The following is an 18,726-nucleotide window of genomic DNA, read 5'->3' as shown; positions in this document are numbered from 1 at the left end:
CATCACCAAGTGATATTGTCGGCAGTGTTCATTCCGGGAGTGGACAACTGGGAGGCGGATTATCTCAGCCGTCGGTATTTTCATCCAGGAGAATGGGCATTAAATCCAGAAGTGTTTCACATGTTGGTCCAGAGGTGGGGTTACCCACAAGTGGATCTGATGGCATCTCGCCACAATCATCAAATGCCCCAGTATGTGTCCAGAACGCGAGATCCAAAGGCAGTGGCGGTGGATGCTCTCACAATCGCGTGGCCGTACAGCCTCGTGTATCTGTTTCCACCGTTTCCGCTGCTTCCTCTGTTGCTAAAACGGATCAAACGAGAGTCCGCCACAGTCATTCTAGTGGTGCCTCATTGGCCTCGGAGAGCTTGGTTCTCGGATCTCCGCGGGCTACTCGCAGACGATCCTTGGCCGCTCCCACTACGTCCGGACCTGTTACAACAGGGTCCGTTCCTTTACCCCGATTTAGCGCGGCTGCGTTTGACGGGGTGGCTGTTGAGACCGCCCTCTTAAGAAGAGAGGGCATTCCAGGATCAGTTATACCAACCATGTTACGTGCTAGGAAGCCAGTTACGGCAGCTCATTATTACAGAATTTGGCGTGCCTGTATAGGTTGGTGTGAAGCTCGGAAGTTTCCGACATCATCTTTCAAGTTATCCCGTCTTTTGTTATTTCTACAGACGGGGTTGGATGGAGGACTGCGTTTATCTACACTAAAGGTGCAGGTCTCTGCCTTGTCAATTTACTTTCAAAGACGTTTGGCTCTATTGCCGTCTGTACCCACTTTTCTGCAAGGTGTCCTCAGAGTACAACCTCCATTCATTCCACCTACAGCGCTATGGGACTTGAATCTGGTTTTAGATTGTTTACAGTCTTCATATTTTGAACCCTTACAACAAGTGGATATTAAGTTTCTCACTTGGAAAACAATTTTTCTTCTAGCCTTAGCTTCGGCAAGGCGTGTTTCAGATTTGGGTGCCTTGTCATGCAAGCCACCGTATTTGGTGTTTCATGATGACAGAGCGGAACTTCGGACGAATCCCGCTTTCTTGCCAAAGGTAGTGTCATCTTTTCACATCAATCAACCAATAGTAGTTCCTGTGTTAACAGAAGATTCTGGAACTTTGGATGTGGTACGCGCACTACGCGTTTATGTATCCCGAACGTCTACAGTTCGTAAGACGGATACGTTGTTTGTTCTCTATGATGCTGCCAAGATGGGTTGGCCAGCTTCTAAGCAGACCATATCCAGATGGATTAAACTGACCATACGTCAGGCTTACCTTCATGCTAGGTTACAGCCGCCTACATCAGTAACAGCTCATTCCACACGTTCTGTGGGAACTTCATGGGCAGCTGGTCGTGGGGCTTCTACGACGCAGCTTTGCCGTGCGGCTACATGGTCATCAGTGCACACATTTGTGCGCTTTTACAAGTTTGATACGTTTGCGGCATCAGCATTTAGCTTTGGCTGCCTAGTGTTACAGGTGCCAAACAGCTCTCCCGCCCACGGGGGAAGATTTGGTACGTCCCAAGAGTACTCCAGTGACCCCTAGTGGATGAAAAGAAAATAGGATTTTGGTACTTACCAGGTAAATCCTTTTCTTTGAATCCATAGGGGGCACTGGACGCCCACCCAGAGCAGTTTTACCTGGTTTGTGGTAGGTTCAGTGGATCTTATGGTAGAACATTCTCACCGATTTGTTCAAATTTTCAAGTTCTATCGGTTATGGTGTCAACTGTTTAGTTGTCAGTAACGTTATGGGTCAACTTTATTGTTGTCCGTTATGTTATAATGTTATATGTAATTCTCCATTGTTCATCCTCTCTATCGCTCCTGTTCGCCTCAGGAAAAAACACTGAGGTATTCTGGAAGTATGGAGGGGGGAGGAGAGTTACTAAATTTAAATATTCAGTGCCTGTCCTTGCTAACACCGTCCATATCCCAAGAGTACTCAAGTGCCCCCTATGGATTCAAAGAAAAGGATTTTACCTGGTAAGTACCAAAATCCTATTTTTTTTAGATGTTACGGTGGAGTTGGTAGAGGATACTTTAGTTGTTTCATCATTCAAAAAAACTGATATCTGTAGCTATATTCCATACACCAGTAATCATAAGAAAAGCTGGCTAAACAATGTGCCCAAGATCCAGCTAAATAGAATAAGACGTAATTGTACTTCAGATCCAAAATTTGCTACACAAGTGGAGGAATTGATCTCTTCCTTTAAAGATAGAGAGTATTCAAAAGAAATACTTTATCAGGCGCTAGAATATTCCAAAAATCTTGACATCCCAAATGTTAGGGTTAAATCAAAAAGTAAAGACCACTGAACAGAGTTCTAATTCTAACCATACATTTAAAAGCAACAAAATAAAAACTACAGGGACAGGCAATAAAGATTATAAACTTGCTTTCACAACTAAATACAATGTGGGAGCTAATAAAATTTCTTATGTTTTTAGAAAAAAAACTACAAATTATTATTTACAGATCCAATACTCTGTAAGAATCACACCGTTGTATTCAAAAAGGCGAGGAGCCTTAAAAATATTTTGGCTCCTGATTTCTTTAATAGACACCAAGACCCACACTACCAACTGGATCAGACAAACGCTGTATTGGTACCAATACCTGTAATACCCACTAAAGTGCAACCAACAACCAGTTTGTCTGAACGAGTCTCCGCTCCTTCAGACAAACTGGTAACTATGTCAACATATGCTATTCAGCTTTCCACTCAATTTACTGTGTAACAGCATTACCATTTGCGGTTTTGACCTCCAGACCTTCCTACCTATATAGGAAGATCAATAATTCCTATATTAGTATAAGTGTAATTTACACTTATTACCATAATTTTATTGTATTGATTAATTTTATACTCAGCAGTGTTTCTGCTTGTGATTTTTATCATTTTTTTTATATTGTGTGTGAATATGTGTATATTGTCTATTAAAAAATATTTATAATCTACACTGGATATGCATCCTTAAGCACCACCTAATTAGTTAAATATCTTGTTACTATTAACCAGGATAGACCGGCTATTTCTCCATAAGGTGGCTGCTGATTTGCATAATTACCTACTCATTTACGTGCACAGCACCTCTAAACCTTAACTATTTTTTTGAGCGTACACACTGAGTAAGAAATTGTTGGATCGGAGCATTTATCATCTCAGCACACACTATCGCCTAGTTATTTTTCTTGCACAGTCTGTAAAATAACAGAAGCTGATTTATTGGTACTTCTTTCTCTACAAGCTTTGACAAATCCCCCCAATACCGGTCTCATATTAAAACCGCTTATTACTGTATTCAAGAAGCATCATCTGAGGCGGGAGTGTTGACCGCTAAGGCATCTGCCGTGTCCATTCTGACGTGGCGTATTCTATGGCTGATGCCTTTTTGAAAGTGGACTTTGATTCCTCCCCTTCACAGGGGATATTCTTTTGGGGGAAGAATTAAACAAAATTGTCTTCTCTTTGGCGGCATCCAAGACTGCTTTTCTTCCTCAGAATAACCCAGCTCAGAAGGCTGAGAGTACTACTTTTTGCTACTTTCGGCCTCAGTGGAAGGAAAAAGGTCAGTCATTCCCTAGACAATCTCGCCAGTCCAAATCTTCCAAGCCCAAGACCAAACAGTCCTGGGCGGCACGTTAACTGGCTGCTAAAACAGACAAGCCTGCAGCTTGTCTGTTATATACATATATATATATATATAAAGCACCATTTCAATTGTGCTAATTGGTTTGTACTATTTATTTTACTATACTATCAACTTTTCAACAGGAGCTGGCAGCTATATATATTAGCAGTGCCTACCCGTTGTTGCCGAGTGATTTATTAATTTTATGTAATGATACATTTTGTCTTTCCCATTTATTTAATTTACTCGTCTGTCTTAATATTGTCTGTAAGGAAATAAAAACTAATTTTACTAGTGTTTACCAGTTTTTTCAGGCTGTGAATACCTCATTGTAAACTGCATTAAGGGGCCGATTCCGACCCTGTCGCAATGTGCTAAAATCGCTATGAAACGATTTATGCACGTCTGCGTACGCTGGTATGTGCATGTGCAGGGTCCTAAACTGCGTTCTCTTCAGAACGCAGTGTAATTCCTGTAGGAGGGGCGGCAATGCCGCGTTTTGTGGACATCGATGCTCTGTTTTAGGGGCGCGGTCTGGGCAACGCAGGTGTGTCCAGACCGTTTGCAGGGTGGGCCGCAGCGGCTGCATGATGTTACATGCAGCCACTGCGACCCTTAACATGGCGGGTAGCCATCTGCCTTTGCAGCTAGGCTGCGCAGGCAGAGGGCTACTCTTAACGTGTGCGGGGAGGGGGGGGCAGGATCCGGCATGTGGGGGGGACTTGCCCTGTGCTGGGTGTCCCCCTGCATGTCAAAGATGTGCGTTTTCTCTCTCATCTATGATCCGGTCTGAATTAGGCCCAAAGTGTCTTAATACTGTCATCAGTTATGAGTATGATTTGATTGGTGTCATTACCGATATGGGAGAGACCGATGCATAACTGACAATGGGACTAATTCAGGTTGAATCGCTTATGCTATCCAACCCGCAGTTTCCATGATTGTCAGGAAACTGGGCTCGCAAAAGACCCATTCTGCAATTGCATCATAAGAATGCGAACGCCTCTGCTTGATGGACAGACAGAGGCGTTTGGAGGAGGAACGGGGGCTTTCTGTGTGTGGCAAGGACTGCGTGGCAAGATCCAATTTCCTTGGACTCCCAAGCTGCACTGTGGCGGCAAGTCTGAGTAAGCTCAGGCTTACTCAGCCTGCTGGTCGCAATGTTCATACAGGACTGTGATCTCATCATCGCAGTCTTGCTATAGCAAATGCAGGAAGGAGTTGCCATGCACCACCTCCTGCATTTGCATTGCTAATGATTGCATTTGTAAAGCTGCTGTGAGCAGCTTTGCAAATATAGTCCTTAATGAATTAGGCCCCATGTGAGAAGACATGACTCTTGTGCTTTGTTTATTGTCATTCCAAAACATATAATGGGAAATTGTAAGCCCTTTAAGTCAAAGGGCAAATCTGACAGAAACATTGGGATTCTAGGAATAAATGCGTCTTTACCTGCTGCATGCCCCTTGAGGATGATTGCCTCAGTGACATTAGGCAACAGACTGTCAGTCACACTGATTGTGGTTAGACGGGTGAATGCGATCAGCAGGTCACATTTCCGCAGTCGACCAGTTGATCACAATCATATGTTTGGCCACCTCTGTACTATGGGGATCATTCCGAGTTGATCGCTAGCTGCATTCGTTCACTGTGCAGCGATGAGGCAAAATAACGGCACTTCTGCGCATACGGCGCAATGCGCACGCGCAACGTACTATTACAATGGCCGATGTAGTTTCACACGGTCTAGCGAAGCTTTTCAGTTGCACTGCTGAATGCAGAGTCAACTGACCGTTTTCAGGGAGTGTTCATAAAAACGCAGGCATGCCAGGAAGAACGCAGGCGTGGCTGGGCGAACGCAGGGCGTGTTTGTGACATCAAAACAGGAACTGAATAGTCTGAAGTGATCGCAAGCACTGAGTAGGTATTGAGCTACTCAGAAACTACCCAAAAAAACGTTGTAGCCGCTCTGCGATCCTTTCGTTTGCACTTCTGCTAAGCTAAAATACACTCCCAGGGGGCGGTGGCATAGCGTTTGCACGGCTGCTAAAAACTGCTAGCGAGCGATCAACTCGGAATGACCCCCTATGTTATTTACCTATGGTTTAGCTTATACTGAGAACAAGGGGTTGCAGAAGGAAGGAGCTTCTCTTACAGTTACAGTAATCTAACAAGTGCCAGATTCTTCAGACCCCCCCCCCCCTAGCAATCTATGGTGAGCAGTGTCCCCCCAGATGAGAAAGGGGTTAAACAGTACATAGAAAAATCCATATTTTGTATATTTGATTTGTTTTTCTTTTATATCTTCTTTCCAAGACTCCACTCATGGAGCCATGTCTCCTTAGTTCCAATCCCTATCAGCGGAAAGCTGGCCTTATGTGCCTTGCGGCTCTCAGTGAGGGCTGTGCAGATCACCTCCGGAACAAGTATGTATAATAAACAATAGTAATGAGTAGTGTTCTTTTGTCTTATCCTGATGATTCCTGCTGCTGTTATCGATGTTTTCCAATGTTGTTGATTTTGATGTTTTCAAATGATAGAAATACTATAATTTTAAAGGCTAGACCAGAGGTTCCCAAAGTTTTTTGAATCACAGTGAGAATTGTTTTCACAGCATCCCTAGGCCACAGGTTTTTTATTGAGAAAATTAGAAAGAAATACTAAATTAAGTATATTTTTTTTTATGTCATCCTTAGGCTCAATTGTGTGGTAAGGGACAAGATTTGCTTCTGTTTGTCCACATACTTTATGACTGGCAGCCATCACTGGTTTTGCCTATTACATTGACCATGAATAATTTGAACTGGTCCTGGACCATCAATCCAAAGCACCCCTGCAAGTGTCCTGCAGCACCCCAGGGTGCAACAGCACACAATTTGAGAACCACTGGGCTAGACATTTGTGATTTTGCGTCAAAGTGATAAAACGGGCCACTCTACTCTTTGCCACTTTAATTATTATTATTTGCTCTTCATTGTTTTTAATTTAAGTGCTGTCTCAGTGGGAGTGACTGGGTTATGGGGCTAATTCAGGTTGGATAGCAAATTCTGTAATCAGCAGAATTTGCTATCCTTTGTATCGCATGTTGGGGGCCACCCATCGCTGGGTAAGGCTGCCCAGCATGCTGACCGGAGCCTCCCCAGTTGAACAAGCAGAAATTGTGAAGCGTTAGCAATTTCTGCTTGTTAGCAGAAACTGTGGGAGCCTCCTGTCGGCGCAGCTTAGCAATCGCCGCCAGTTTCCTGATCGCAAAGACTGCGTGTGAGGTCACACAGCCGCCGTGACCATGACACGCCCCCATTCAATCCAACCTGAATTAGCCCCTATATCCTTAGTCCACAGTTTCCCAAACTCTGTCATTACAGTCCAGGTTTTAATGATATCCCTGCTTGAGCACAGGTGACTTAATTAGTATCTCCGTCAGTTTGATTTAACCGTCTGGACAATGGGTATCCTTAAAACCTGGACTGTAATGGCGTAGTTTGAGAAACTCTGCCTTAGGCACTATTTTATTATGGCAGATAATATGACGGTCACATAATATGAGTGGAGCCAGTAACTGCCCTGTACTGAAAATACATACAAGAAAGATTATAATCGTTCCTGGCTGCGCAATCACTACAGTGCAGTGTTCAATAGCATGCAAGTTCCTACATTCTAATTACTTTTATTATCCCTGATTTCCTACCACACTCCCTGTAATGCCCCTGAAATGTATTCTTCCCATGACTTCCTCACCCTCAATTTCTCCGCCACTGCCTTCTTGCTTATCATTTATTTCTCCTCTTCCCCTTTTGTTGTTGCTTGCTGCTAAGATAGGAGAGTCCATGAGTTCCCTCCCTGTTTTTTGAATTGGTTAAAGGATATTTTGGAGATAGTGGCTCAAGTGAACAGATGTTAGGATGGGATCGGTATGAGTGACCGGCGGACGGGATGCCGGCGGTCACAATACCGACGCCGGCATCCCAATGATCACAATCTCAACAAGTGCGAGGTAAGTATTCTAAATCCCCCCCCCACTCCCCTAACCCTACTGGTGCAGTAGTTGTTTTGTGCTTTGTATTTGTTTGTTTGTTTCTTTTTCCCCTTAAAATTAATGGTTATGTGTGTGGCCCTTTTTGAGGTCCCAGAACCTACACCTTTCCCCATGCAGTAATATATATGTAGTATATAACTGAACAATTGAGGGATTATTCCTAGGAGTGCCTATACTGTTGCAGAAACATATTTATGTATATAAGGATACCATATTAAATAATTTAAAATGGGTTTAATGAGATTTACTGTTGTATCATGTAGCAGAAATCGAGTAGTTGACTAGGACTTTCACAGTTTCACTGGTTATGTTTCACAAAAATGAAACCCAGTGTACGTACATGTAACATGAAAATCCATATTGTTCAGATTTACCGTGACTTTCTTGCTTACCCTGACTTTTCACTGGTGCTTCTTTTCCCAGAACGAAATTAGGGTATCTAGTGTAGAACTCTTACTTTTTATGTTAGGCTTTATATAAAAGTGTGAATAGTTTCCAAAATATATTTGTCTACTTTTGACAGGTATCTACAATCTATGCTACAGTTGGTTTGTCAGGCGATCACTGATCAGAGTCATGTAGTCCGGAATGCCGCACTCTTTGCCTTGGGGCAGTTTTCAGAATTTTTACAGGTAAAGTGATATATAATCAATTTTGCCATCTTACTACTTCTACCTCTCCGTCAGCTGTATTTAAACCTACATTGTTTTGTGTCTTTCGTATTGATCTTTTTTAATCCTGTGTTTTAATGATGTTTTCTGTTTTTATATTTTTTTTTGTGTCACTTCCCTGCTAATATTATTACAGCAGTGTTACGAAATTGCACCAAACTAACCCTGGAAGGGTTCCTCAGGCAGATTTATTCCGGGGACTGTTGTTACTTTTAAAGCTATGTGATGCTGGAGATGTGGTTATGAGATAATTGACAATTCAGATCCCAATCTTCATGATCCCACTTTCACGCACATTATAAAGTAGCAAACTGAAATGTTCCTCCACTTAGGTTCCAGTACAGATTTAAGTTATGTTTTAACACAGTTTAAATATTATAATATACCATAGCATCAAAATTTTTTATTTTAGTCCGCCAAATCTAGTCCACCTTTGCTTAGCTCAGAACCAGTACTTAGCTTTACTTGCCAGACCTGGGATTTCTATACCTGCCACTTTAACCTCCTCCTCTCCCCATCCCCCCCCCTTAGCCCCCCTCCCTCGTATCTTACCTCTCTGCAGGATAAGCCCAACTTTCCTCCTGGCCAATCCTCTGCATGCTCCTGACCATGCCTAAGCAGAAATATATGCTTTGTATTAGACATTGACTAGTGGCATCTGTATGTCTTTGTCTGATATTCAATCGTGTTTTGACTTCACGAAGGCAAAGCCATATGTGTATTTCCAGTTAAGACATTTTGTCACCTTCCTGGCCCCTGATCTATCCCTCTGCACTCTCTCTACACTTGAATCTCTGCGCTACCGCAGACCCATGTTTCAGGGAATGATATCTACTCTTTCCTCCTATCTTCCAAGCATCTTCCAACTCCATCGTTTGAACTTCAATGAGAACTGAATGTTTCCAAGACCTCTATATCAACGCTGGTGAAGGAAAATGCTTATAATATATATTATAGATGGTATTTAGTTCCCAATAGATTACATAAAATGTTTAAATATGTTGTCCTTCGCTGTTGAAGAGGTTGTGGCGAATTGGGCTTCTTTATCCATATATGTTGATCCTGCTTAGCGTTTTACTGGGACAAGATTGCGCCAGATAGCGCTTTACTGAGACGAGATTGCGCCAGATAGAACTTTACTGGGACGAGATTGCGCCAGATAGCGCTTTTACTGGGACGAGATTGCGAACCTGATTAGTAAGATGGTGACTGTCTCCATTGTTAAAGAACCTTGGTCTTTTCTTTTGTGACTACCAATCACAACTTAGCATAAGACCTCTGCTAAACTAGTGGTTCAAATTCGAAATGCCACCAGATGCCTAGATACGTTACACTGGAAATGCCCGGAGGCTGGCAGGTATGGAGATTATCACTGCATGTTTTAATAATTGCTCACTTAAGTTAATACAGATCTGGGCCAGACCTCATTCAAAATCTTGCACCCCTCCCACGCTCATCAGATTGTATTATTGTGTTATCCTTTGAGACAAGTACTGTACTCTATTTGCTATTTTGCCCCTCCTGTTCTGGTTATTGGTCCTGTTATTAATACGGCTATTGTTATTGATTGCCATCATTCCTATAGGGCACCCTTCCTGCAGGTGTCCCCCCGCCCCTTTTTCTCCTTCTCTTCCTACTTCCCTGTTATCCCAGTCTACTATTTATTTTGTCTCTCTTTCTCTTCTCTTCTAGCCAGAAATCAGTGGCTATTCAGAAACTGTACTTCCGCTGCTCTTGGATTATTTGTCTGCTGTGGATCCATCTCGGACTGCTCACCTCACTAAGGCGTATTACGCCCTTGAGAACTTTGTTGGGAACCTTGGTGAGAGTTCAAGCTGTCACATCTAACTGATTATGTAACTTACAGAAGTGTGTGTGTGGAAGGTATAAATGACTGCATAGGTATATGAACGCTGAAATTAGCATCATTTCTCTTTCATCCACTAGGGGACACTGGAGTCCTATACAGTAGGGGTGTGAAGCTTGCCACCGGAGGTGTGGCACAATCTAAAAATTAGCATTGTCTGCACAGGCGTCTCCTCCCCCTTCACATCCCTCCTCCCCCAGTTTGAAAAATTGTGCTAGGAGGAAAGAAGCACAGATGGGAGCTCCTGCTCCATATAGCATTATTATTAAAAAAAAAAAAATGTTTATGTTCTGTTCTGACTGGCCTAATCCCTCCTAACTAAAAGAAGGGTACAGGCTTTACCTAAAGAAAAACTGCCCAATCCCTCCTAAATGAAAGGAGGGTGCAGGTTTAACCACAAGAAGAAAGACTGCGTCAACCTAATAAAAGGGGGACAACAGTCTTCAAAACGGAGAGACGAGGAGCCCAGCTAAAGGAATCTACATCTCTCTACAGTAAAATCCGAAGCACAGAGTCAGGAGTGTCTCAGGGTACTGTGAGTACTGGTGGTAAGAGGGGCCCTAGTTCATAAAATATGATCTTCGCGCAGGAGATCTTTATAATGTTAGTCCCTCTGCACGCTGCTGCCTTCTGGTAAACTTAACTACCAGCGCAGCATCACCCGCTACAACCCTCCCTCCATGCTAGTGTCTCCCGGCCGCAGCAGCTCTCACACAATGATCCTGTGAGCGCGCTCCCTCCCTCCACCGCCTCTGCACCTAGGGATAGTGTCCACCGCGGCTGAAAGCCGCAGCAGTTCTCCTACGCTACCCTTACACAGGTTTTTCTATAATAATCCCTGGCAGGCTAGCAGCGCAGCTCCCCCGCCGTAGATACAGCGCGGTCTCTTAACTCCCGCTGTATATCAGCTCCCCCGCCCGCCCCCCTTCCTTTACAGCGCTGAGGGAGACACAGCGCGGCTGCCAGCGGCCGCTGCTCAAACACACAGCGGGGGGCTTAGGAAGCGCGTCCCCGCCCGCTCAATCGGTATCCCGTCCCCTCCCGCCGCCAGCGGAGGACTGGGGGAGACGGCAAGGGGGATATGTTAGAAAGAGGCGGAAGACCTCTTGTTGGTAAATCGGCCTGAAGCAGCCGTAAAGGGGGCAAAGTGATCAGGGGACGCCTTTAAAATAAATATATATATAATGTAATTGGCGGCCTTTTTAAAACTGATTGGAGGCGCCAAAAGGGCTCCATAGGAGGTATTACGCCCCCTTTAGATTAGACAGGCTTCCAGGCCAGTCAGAGCAGAGGGAGGGGTTTTTATAATAGAGTACTACTCTCTTTACTGGAGATTTGTATATTAGGACTCTGCTGCAATGGATTTTCATTGCATTTATGATATATTTTTCCTTCATCCACTAGGGGCCACTGGAGCGTAGTTACAATGGGGGATAGTAGGCAGTAATTGGGAGCTGGCACTTTAAAAAACTAACCCTGTGGCTAGCTCCTCCCCTACTATCTCCCCTCCAAGCCAGTCTTAGTTTAGTGCCCAAGGGAGCTGGTTCACTTGGGTTTAGCTGAAGAATTTTTTCTTTTTTCTTTATTATTTTATTTTTTCTTTCACACACGCACAGACTGGCAGCTCTGCCACTGCCAGTCTGCACCGTGGGAGCTGCCGTCGGGGTCCCATCGCAGCTGCGTGCGGCTCGGGATGGGCCCCGGCTGAGGGAGACACTGAGCTCTCCTAAGCTGGCGGACACCGCTGCGTGCGGCGCGTGTCGGGGCCACTCCATCCAGCAGAAGATTCCGGCAGCACGGCAGCGGTGAGTATCTGCAGCCGGACACCGCTGCATCGGCGTGTGTCGGGGCCACCCTCCACCACTGAAAGGTGAGTGTGTGTATTTCCCCCTCTTCCCCCCAGAGTGTTGGGATGAAGGGGTGACAGGGGGGTTTTGAAGAGAATTAATTTTATTAATGGTGACTGACTGATAGGGGGACAGTGACAGAACACCCCTCCAGCACCCAATCCCCCCCCATCCTTCGGATTATTATTTATTATTTATTTAACAAAAAAAAAAGAAACAGCAGTGCCCCTCTCCCGACCGCCCGCCCGCCCTCCTTCCTGCTCGGATCCCCGCCAGCGCGGCTCACAGAGCCGCTACGGGGATCTGGCATAAGGAGACACAGCAGCTTTGAATTTGGCGCCGTCGAGGAGGGGGGCGGGGCTTAGTCCCGCTCTGCGCGCCCGGAAGTAGCGCGCGCTGGGGACCCGTCCTTTTCCCTTCAGCAGCAGCGCGGGACGGAGGCCACGCGACCACAGTGAGCGGTTACAGTGGGGAAGGGGGACACTCGGGGGCACTGCAAGGCACATATATATATATTTAGCTTGCTTCAGCCTGTCACTGCACACAGTATCGTGCAGGACAGATCGGGCTGCTGTGGCTGCATTCTTTTCCCTGCTTCCCTCCCCTCCCTCCCATTCTGCCTATAGCTGTTTTCCTGTGGGGGAAGGGTATCAAGTTTAGGTGCTGCCATGGCCAGCAAAGGCTCCAAGGCAACACAAAAGCAGGGTCAGGTTTCAGGTGAGGAGTCACAGCCATCGGCTCAGCCCTCCTCAGAACCCCAGAGCGTCCCGACATGGACGACACAACTCACAGAGGTCATGTCCTTGCTGACTGGGGAACTTAAAGCCTCTCGGGAAGATAGGGAGGCGGCCCGGTTCCGACAGCTTGTCCCGGTACCGGCGCCAGAACCTGCATGGGCAGTCTCATTGGCAAAGTCAGTGGAAGGGCTTTTTCCAGGGCTGTAATCCCTTCCCAAGCCCCGTCCTTTAGCCCCCCTCAACAGGCAGCAAAAAAGAGATTGCTAGCCTCTGTTTTACAGGACTTTGACGATGATATGCCTCAATTAGATGAGGCGGGGTTAGATGTACAGGATATACAGGATGTGGATATCCAGGATACTGAGGACGATCAGGTATATGGGGACTCTGAACCAGTAGCTCAGGGTATAGAGGCTCTTATTACTGCTATTCGCTCAGTATTACAGGTGGAGGAGACGGAAGACACCTTACGCCCTTCAAGGTTTGGCACCGACCAATACCTGCCGGTGACCTTTCCAGTTTCGAAGGAGCTGGATGCGCTCATAACGGCAGCCTGGAAGCATCCAGACGCAAAATTTCAGGTATCAAGAAAACTGTTGTCTTCCTATCCTTTTCCCGCAGATAGCAGAACGCGCTATGAGACCTCTCCGATTGTGGATCCTTCGGTGTCTCATCTGTCCAAAAAGACAGTCCTGCCTGTTCCGGGGGCAACTTCACTTAAGGAGGCGTCAGATAGGAAGTTGGAATCTACCTTAAAGAATATTTACTCTGCGGCAGGGGTTTTACATCGCCCGGCGCAGGTAGGTTGTTGGGCCAACAAGGCGATCGAAGCTTGGGCAGAACAATTGTCCTCTGGAATTCGTGACGAATTACCGGCGGATCAATTGATAGAGTTGGCAGAACACATCCGTGAATCAGCCCTTTATCTTTGCGAAGCGTCCAAGGACATAGGTGTTCTCGGAGCTAGAATTTCCGCTTTAGCAATTGCGGCCCGCAGAGCTCTATGGCTCCGGCATTGGCATGCGGATACGGAATCCAAAAGGGCGGCAGAGGCGTTGCCCTTTACGGGTGAGTTTCTGTTTGGTAAGTATCTGGATGCCTGGATCTCTACGGCCACCGGGGGTAGGTCGGCTTATCTTCCTTCTGCTGCTCCAGCCGCTCGCAGACCATATAGGGGTCCCTCTTTTCGATCCTTTCGTGCCCCTTCCAGGTTTCGAGGACAGGCCAGGGGTATAGCTTCTACCTTCCGTGGCCATAGAGGTAGAGGCGGCGGCAGGGGCAGAGGTTCCGCAGCCTCAGCCCAGTCAGACGTTAAGTCTTCTACCACTGCCACCGCATGACGGGCCTCCCTCCCACCTGGGAGATCACAGGGTGGGAGCTCGTTTGTGGGATTTCAAGGAGGTCTGGATACAGTCCTGCCCAGATGCTTGGGTCCGGGATCTCATCACTTGCGGTTACAAGCTCGTTTTTCAGGAACAACCGCCCCAGCGGTTCTTTACCACGGGTTTGCCAGTCTCCGACAACCGGGGAGTTGCCTTACAAGCCGCGGTCCAGAAGCTTCTATCTGCAAGGGTTGTGATCTCTGTTCCCTCGCATCATCGGAAACAGGGCTATTACTCAAGCCTGTTTCTAGTACCGAAGCCGGACGGCTCAGTCAGACCAATCCTGAACTTGAAAGATCTCAATCCGTATTTGAAGGTATTCAAGTTCAAGATGGAGTCCCTCCAGTCTGTTATTGCGGGGTTGGAAAAAGACGAGTTTCTGGCATCCTTAGACATCAAGGACGCATACTTACATGTTCCCATTTGGCCTCCTCATCAGGCTTTTCTCCGGTTCGCAATACAGGACGCTCATTTACAGTTCCAGGCCCTTCCTTTCGATCTCTCTTCTGCTCCCAGAGTGTTCACAAAGGTCATGGCGGTCATGATGGCCCTACTTCGGAAGCAGGGTGTGACAATTGTTCCCTATCTGGACGATCTGCTAATAAAAGCAAGCTCAGCAGAATGGTTACTTCAGAATATCCGGATGACACAGGACCTTCTGATTCGACACGGGTGGATCCTGAATTTCCCGAAGTCTCACTTATGCCCCTCACAACGGCTGTTGTTTCTGGGAATGATTCTCGACACAGTCCATCAGAGGGTTTTCCTTCCGCAGGACAAGATACTGTCTCTGCAGACACTGGTAAGATTGGTCCTTCAACACCGTCGGGTGTCAGTGTATCTGTTCATTCGCCTGCTGGGAAAGATGGTAGCAGCGTTCGAAGCTCTTCCGTACGGTCGCTTCCACTCTCGACCGTTTCAGCTGTGTCTTCAGTGGCCAGGATCTCATCTGTTCCTTCATCAGCGGGTGACACTATCTCCAAAGGCACGGTCGTCGCTGCTCTGGTGGCTCCAGTCGACCTACCTGTTGGAAGGAAGACTGTTCGGCATATGGGATTGGACTCTCCTCACCACGGACGCCAGTCTGCGAAACTGGGGGGCAGTGACCCTGGGACATCAGTTTCAGGGGCGCTGGTCAATCCACGAATCCGCTCTCCCCATAAACATTCTCGAACTAAGGGCGATGTACAACGCCCTGCTTCAGGCACATCACCTCCTGCGCGGTCGAGCGGTCAGAGTTCAGTCCGACAACGCCACGACGGTAACGTACATCAACCGTCAGGGCGGCACTCGCAGCCGCGCGGCGATGAGGGAGGTCACCAACATCCTTCTCTGGGCTGAGAAGTATGCTCTGTCCTTCTCGGCAATATTCATTCCGGGAGTAGACAATTGGGAAGCCGACTATCTAAGCCGACAGGACATGCACCCGGGAGAGTGGTCGCTACATCCCCAGGTGTTTTGGCAACTGGTACGTCGGTGGGGAAAACCACAGATCGACCTCATGGCATCCCGCCTGAACCATCAGTTGCCTCTTTATTACTCTCGGACAAGGGACCCGGCGGCGGCGGCCGTGGATGCCCTCACGGCTCCTTGGAATTTCCGGTTCGTTTACCTCTTTCCTCCTTTCCCGCTGTTGCCGAAGGTTCTGCAACGCATCAAGAGGGAAGACGCTCTGGTTCTCCTAGTGGCTCCGGATTGGCCACGCAGGGTTTGGTACTCCACTCTACATCTGTTGTCGGTGGCCGAGCCTTGGACCCTGCCACTACGAGACGACCTTCTACAACAGGGTCCTTTTCTTTAACCAGACTTACGCAGGCTACGTTTGACGGCGTGGCTGTTGAGAAAGCCATCTTGACAAGGAAGGGGATTCCTCGTACAGTTATACCTACTATGCTTCGAGCTAGAAACTCAGTTACATCTTCTCACTACTACCGCATTTGGAAGGCTTATGTAGCATGGTGTGAACGTCGAGAATTTTCTCCTTCCGTGTATAGCTTAGCCCGTCTTCTCCGTTTTTTGCAGGCGGGTTTTTCAGCAGGCCTAAGACTGGGCTCGCTAAAAGTGCAGGTCTCTGCTCTTTCGGTTTTCTTCCAGAAAAGGTTAGCCTTGCTGCCTGAGGTTCAGACCTTCTTTCAAGGGGTTCTTCGAATACAGCCTCCCTTCCGTCCTCCGACAGCGCCATGGGACCTCAGTCTGGTCCTGTCTTTTCTGCAGTCTTCATTGTTTGAGCCCCTGGAATCAGTAGAGATAAAATATCTCACCTGGAAGGTGGTTCTTCTCCTGGCGCTGGCTTCAGCTAGACGGGTGTCGGAACTGGGGTCTCTCTCTTGCAGGTCTCCTTACCTGGTGTTTCATGCGGATAGGGCCGAGCTTCGTACTCGTATGTCCTTTCTACCTAAGGTGGTGTCGGATTTTCACATCAATCAGCCGCTTGTCGTCCTGGCCCTCTCGGGGGACTCTCCGGATACGAGATCATTGGACGTTGTAAGAGCGCTCAAGATCTATGTGGATAGGACTTCAGCTATTCGGAAGTCAGATTCCTTATTTGTTCTGTACGACGCTGCCCGCCGTGGTTGGCCGGCCTCTAAGCAAACCTTGTCTCGATGGATTCGACTGACCATCAGACAAGCTTATTTGGCAGCTTCTCGGGAACCTCCATCTTCCATTTCAGCACACTCCACGCGCTCTGTGGGACCTTCGTGGGCGGCTGCCCGGGGGGTCTCTATGACTACTTTATGTCGGGCGGCTACTTGGTCCGGCTGTCATACGTTTGTCAAATTCTACAAGTTTGACACTTTTGCGGCCTCTGCATCTCAGTTTGGCCGAGCGGTTTTACAGGACTCTCAGCGCTCTCCCACCCGTTCTGGGAGCCCTGGGACGTCCCCATTGTAACTACGCTCCAGTGGCCCCTAGTGGATGAAGGAGAATTCAGGATTTTGGTACTTACCGATAAATCCCTTTCTCCGATTCCACAGGGGCCACTGGACGCCCGCCCAGCGCTGTTCCTCCTTGTTTTTTGCTTAACGGTTTGCGGTTCAATAAATGACCGCTTGTTGAGTTCAGGTTAGCCTGTTTGTTGTTAGGTTCTATTCCAGGTTTAGTTTGGGTTATCCTGGTTGACTGGACGTCATTAACCTCCTCTACCTTAAGGTTTTCAATATTACAGCTCTCCTTGGGCACAGTTTTACGTAGACTGGCTTGGAGGGGAGATAGTAGGGGAGGAGCTAGCCACAGGGTTAGAGTTTTTTAAAGTGCCAGCTCCCAATTACTGCCTACTATCCCCCATTGTAACTACGCTCGAGTGGCCCCTGTGGAATCGGAGAAAGGGATTTATCGGTAAGTACCAAAATCCTGATATTTTCAAGGGACTTCTAAACAAAAGATCCCGACGAAATAAAGGGAACGACTGGTTCACAACCCCGACCTCAGAACTGAAATACAGTTGGGTGTGCGAGGGTTGCAACGAGGCTGGTGATATTATTATTATTATTATTATTATTATTATTATTATTATTATTTTTTGTGTATTATATACAAAAAGATCCAGCTAGGTGGATCCAGTGTACATTTAATCCCATCACCCGTTACGGTCTTTCTGTTCCCATTATAAAGGGGGAAAGCACTGTGGAGCGCTCTACGGGGTGCGGCTTCGAAAGTCAAAAGCACTTACCAAGAACACTAGAACTTATTATGTATACAAACTGTAATAAGATGAGCGTTAGTTTGGGCGACCCCCGGGTATGCGTTCCCTGTTTAGTTAAGGGCGCTCAACTCGGGAGCAAGGCTCCGCCAAGATCAGGGGAGCAAGCCCTAACAAATATTTCAAAGGAAATGTCAGAATCCCGCAGCAGTCAGTAAAGGCTGAGGGATTCTCCAAGACCATGGAGGAATTTCTAATTTAAATTAATCCCTCCTGCGCAAGCATTAAGCAATGGTGAACCAGGCGGTTAATAGGATCCTTCCCATCTTACACGATGGAGGAAGAGGGTCTTATTATAGATGAAAAGGTGAGATAATTGAGTCTGCCTGAGATCAGGAGTTTTATGGTGATCCTGTGCTTCAAGCAGTAAGGAGTTAAGGAACAAGAGAGTTTTCCGTTTATTCATATCAGGAGAAGACAATGTCTATGCCTCAAACTCTCCAGACTGATAAACGTTTAAACACACAGCGGGGCGCTTAGGAAGCGGGGAGAAGACAATGTCCACTATGCCTAGCGTGACCACCTTAAAGGATATGTCGTGTCGCGAAGGTAGACACTGCATTAAAATCAATTTTTGTAGCAGCACATTGTCGCATTGGCTGGGCGTAAAAAAGTAGCCTGGAGGAAAATTCTCAGCGGAGCATATTCGAGAATCAGCGACTTCTATGTGCCAGGCTTAAAAGGACGCTAGTAAAATCGCGTCCTGTATCTCGGTTTCGCCCATTTCGGCTAGAGGAATTTTATGGCTCAGAGAAGGGCGAGTGGACTCCTAGCCCAAGAATAGAGACTATTACATTTGGGGGTTAGATGTTATTGGTCCTGAGTTAGACAAGTGGA

The 18,726-nt window shown here is 46.9% G+C and overlaps 1 protein-coding gene across 2 annotated transcripts in view; it reads left to right on the top strand.

Annotated features, from left to right (window-relative positions):
• The window catches only part of IPO4 (importin 4), a 272,271-nt gene that overhangs the window by 164,848 nt on the left and 88,697 nt on the right, over positions 1 to 18,726 (top strand). For both annotated transcript variants that reach the window (XM_063913651.1, XM_063913652.1), the window contains exons 12-14: positions 5,966 to 6,075; positions 8,209 to 8,317; positions 10,049 to 10,178. In XM_063913651.1, the coding sequence (XP_063769721.1) occupies positions 5,966 to 6,075; positions 8,209 to 8,317; positions 10,049 to 10,178 (349 nt within the window). The remainder of the gene's footprint in view (positions 1 to 5,965; positions 6,076 to 8,208; positions 8,318 to 10,048; positions 10,179 to 18,726) is intronic.

This window comes from Pseudophryne corroboree, chromosome 1, assembly GCF_028390025.1.
Source record: "Pseudophryne corroboree isolate aPseCor3 chromosome 1, aPseCor3.hap2, whole genome shotgun sequence".
NCBI lineage: Eukaryota > Metazoa > Chordata > Amphibia > Anura > Myobatrachidae > Pseudophryne > Pseudophryne corroboree.
Note: the sequence above shows the minus strand (reverse complement) of the source record. Positions and strands in the feature narration are given on the sequence as shown.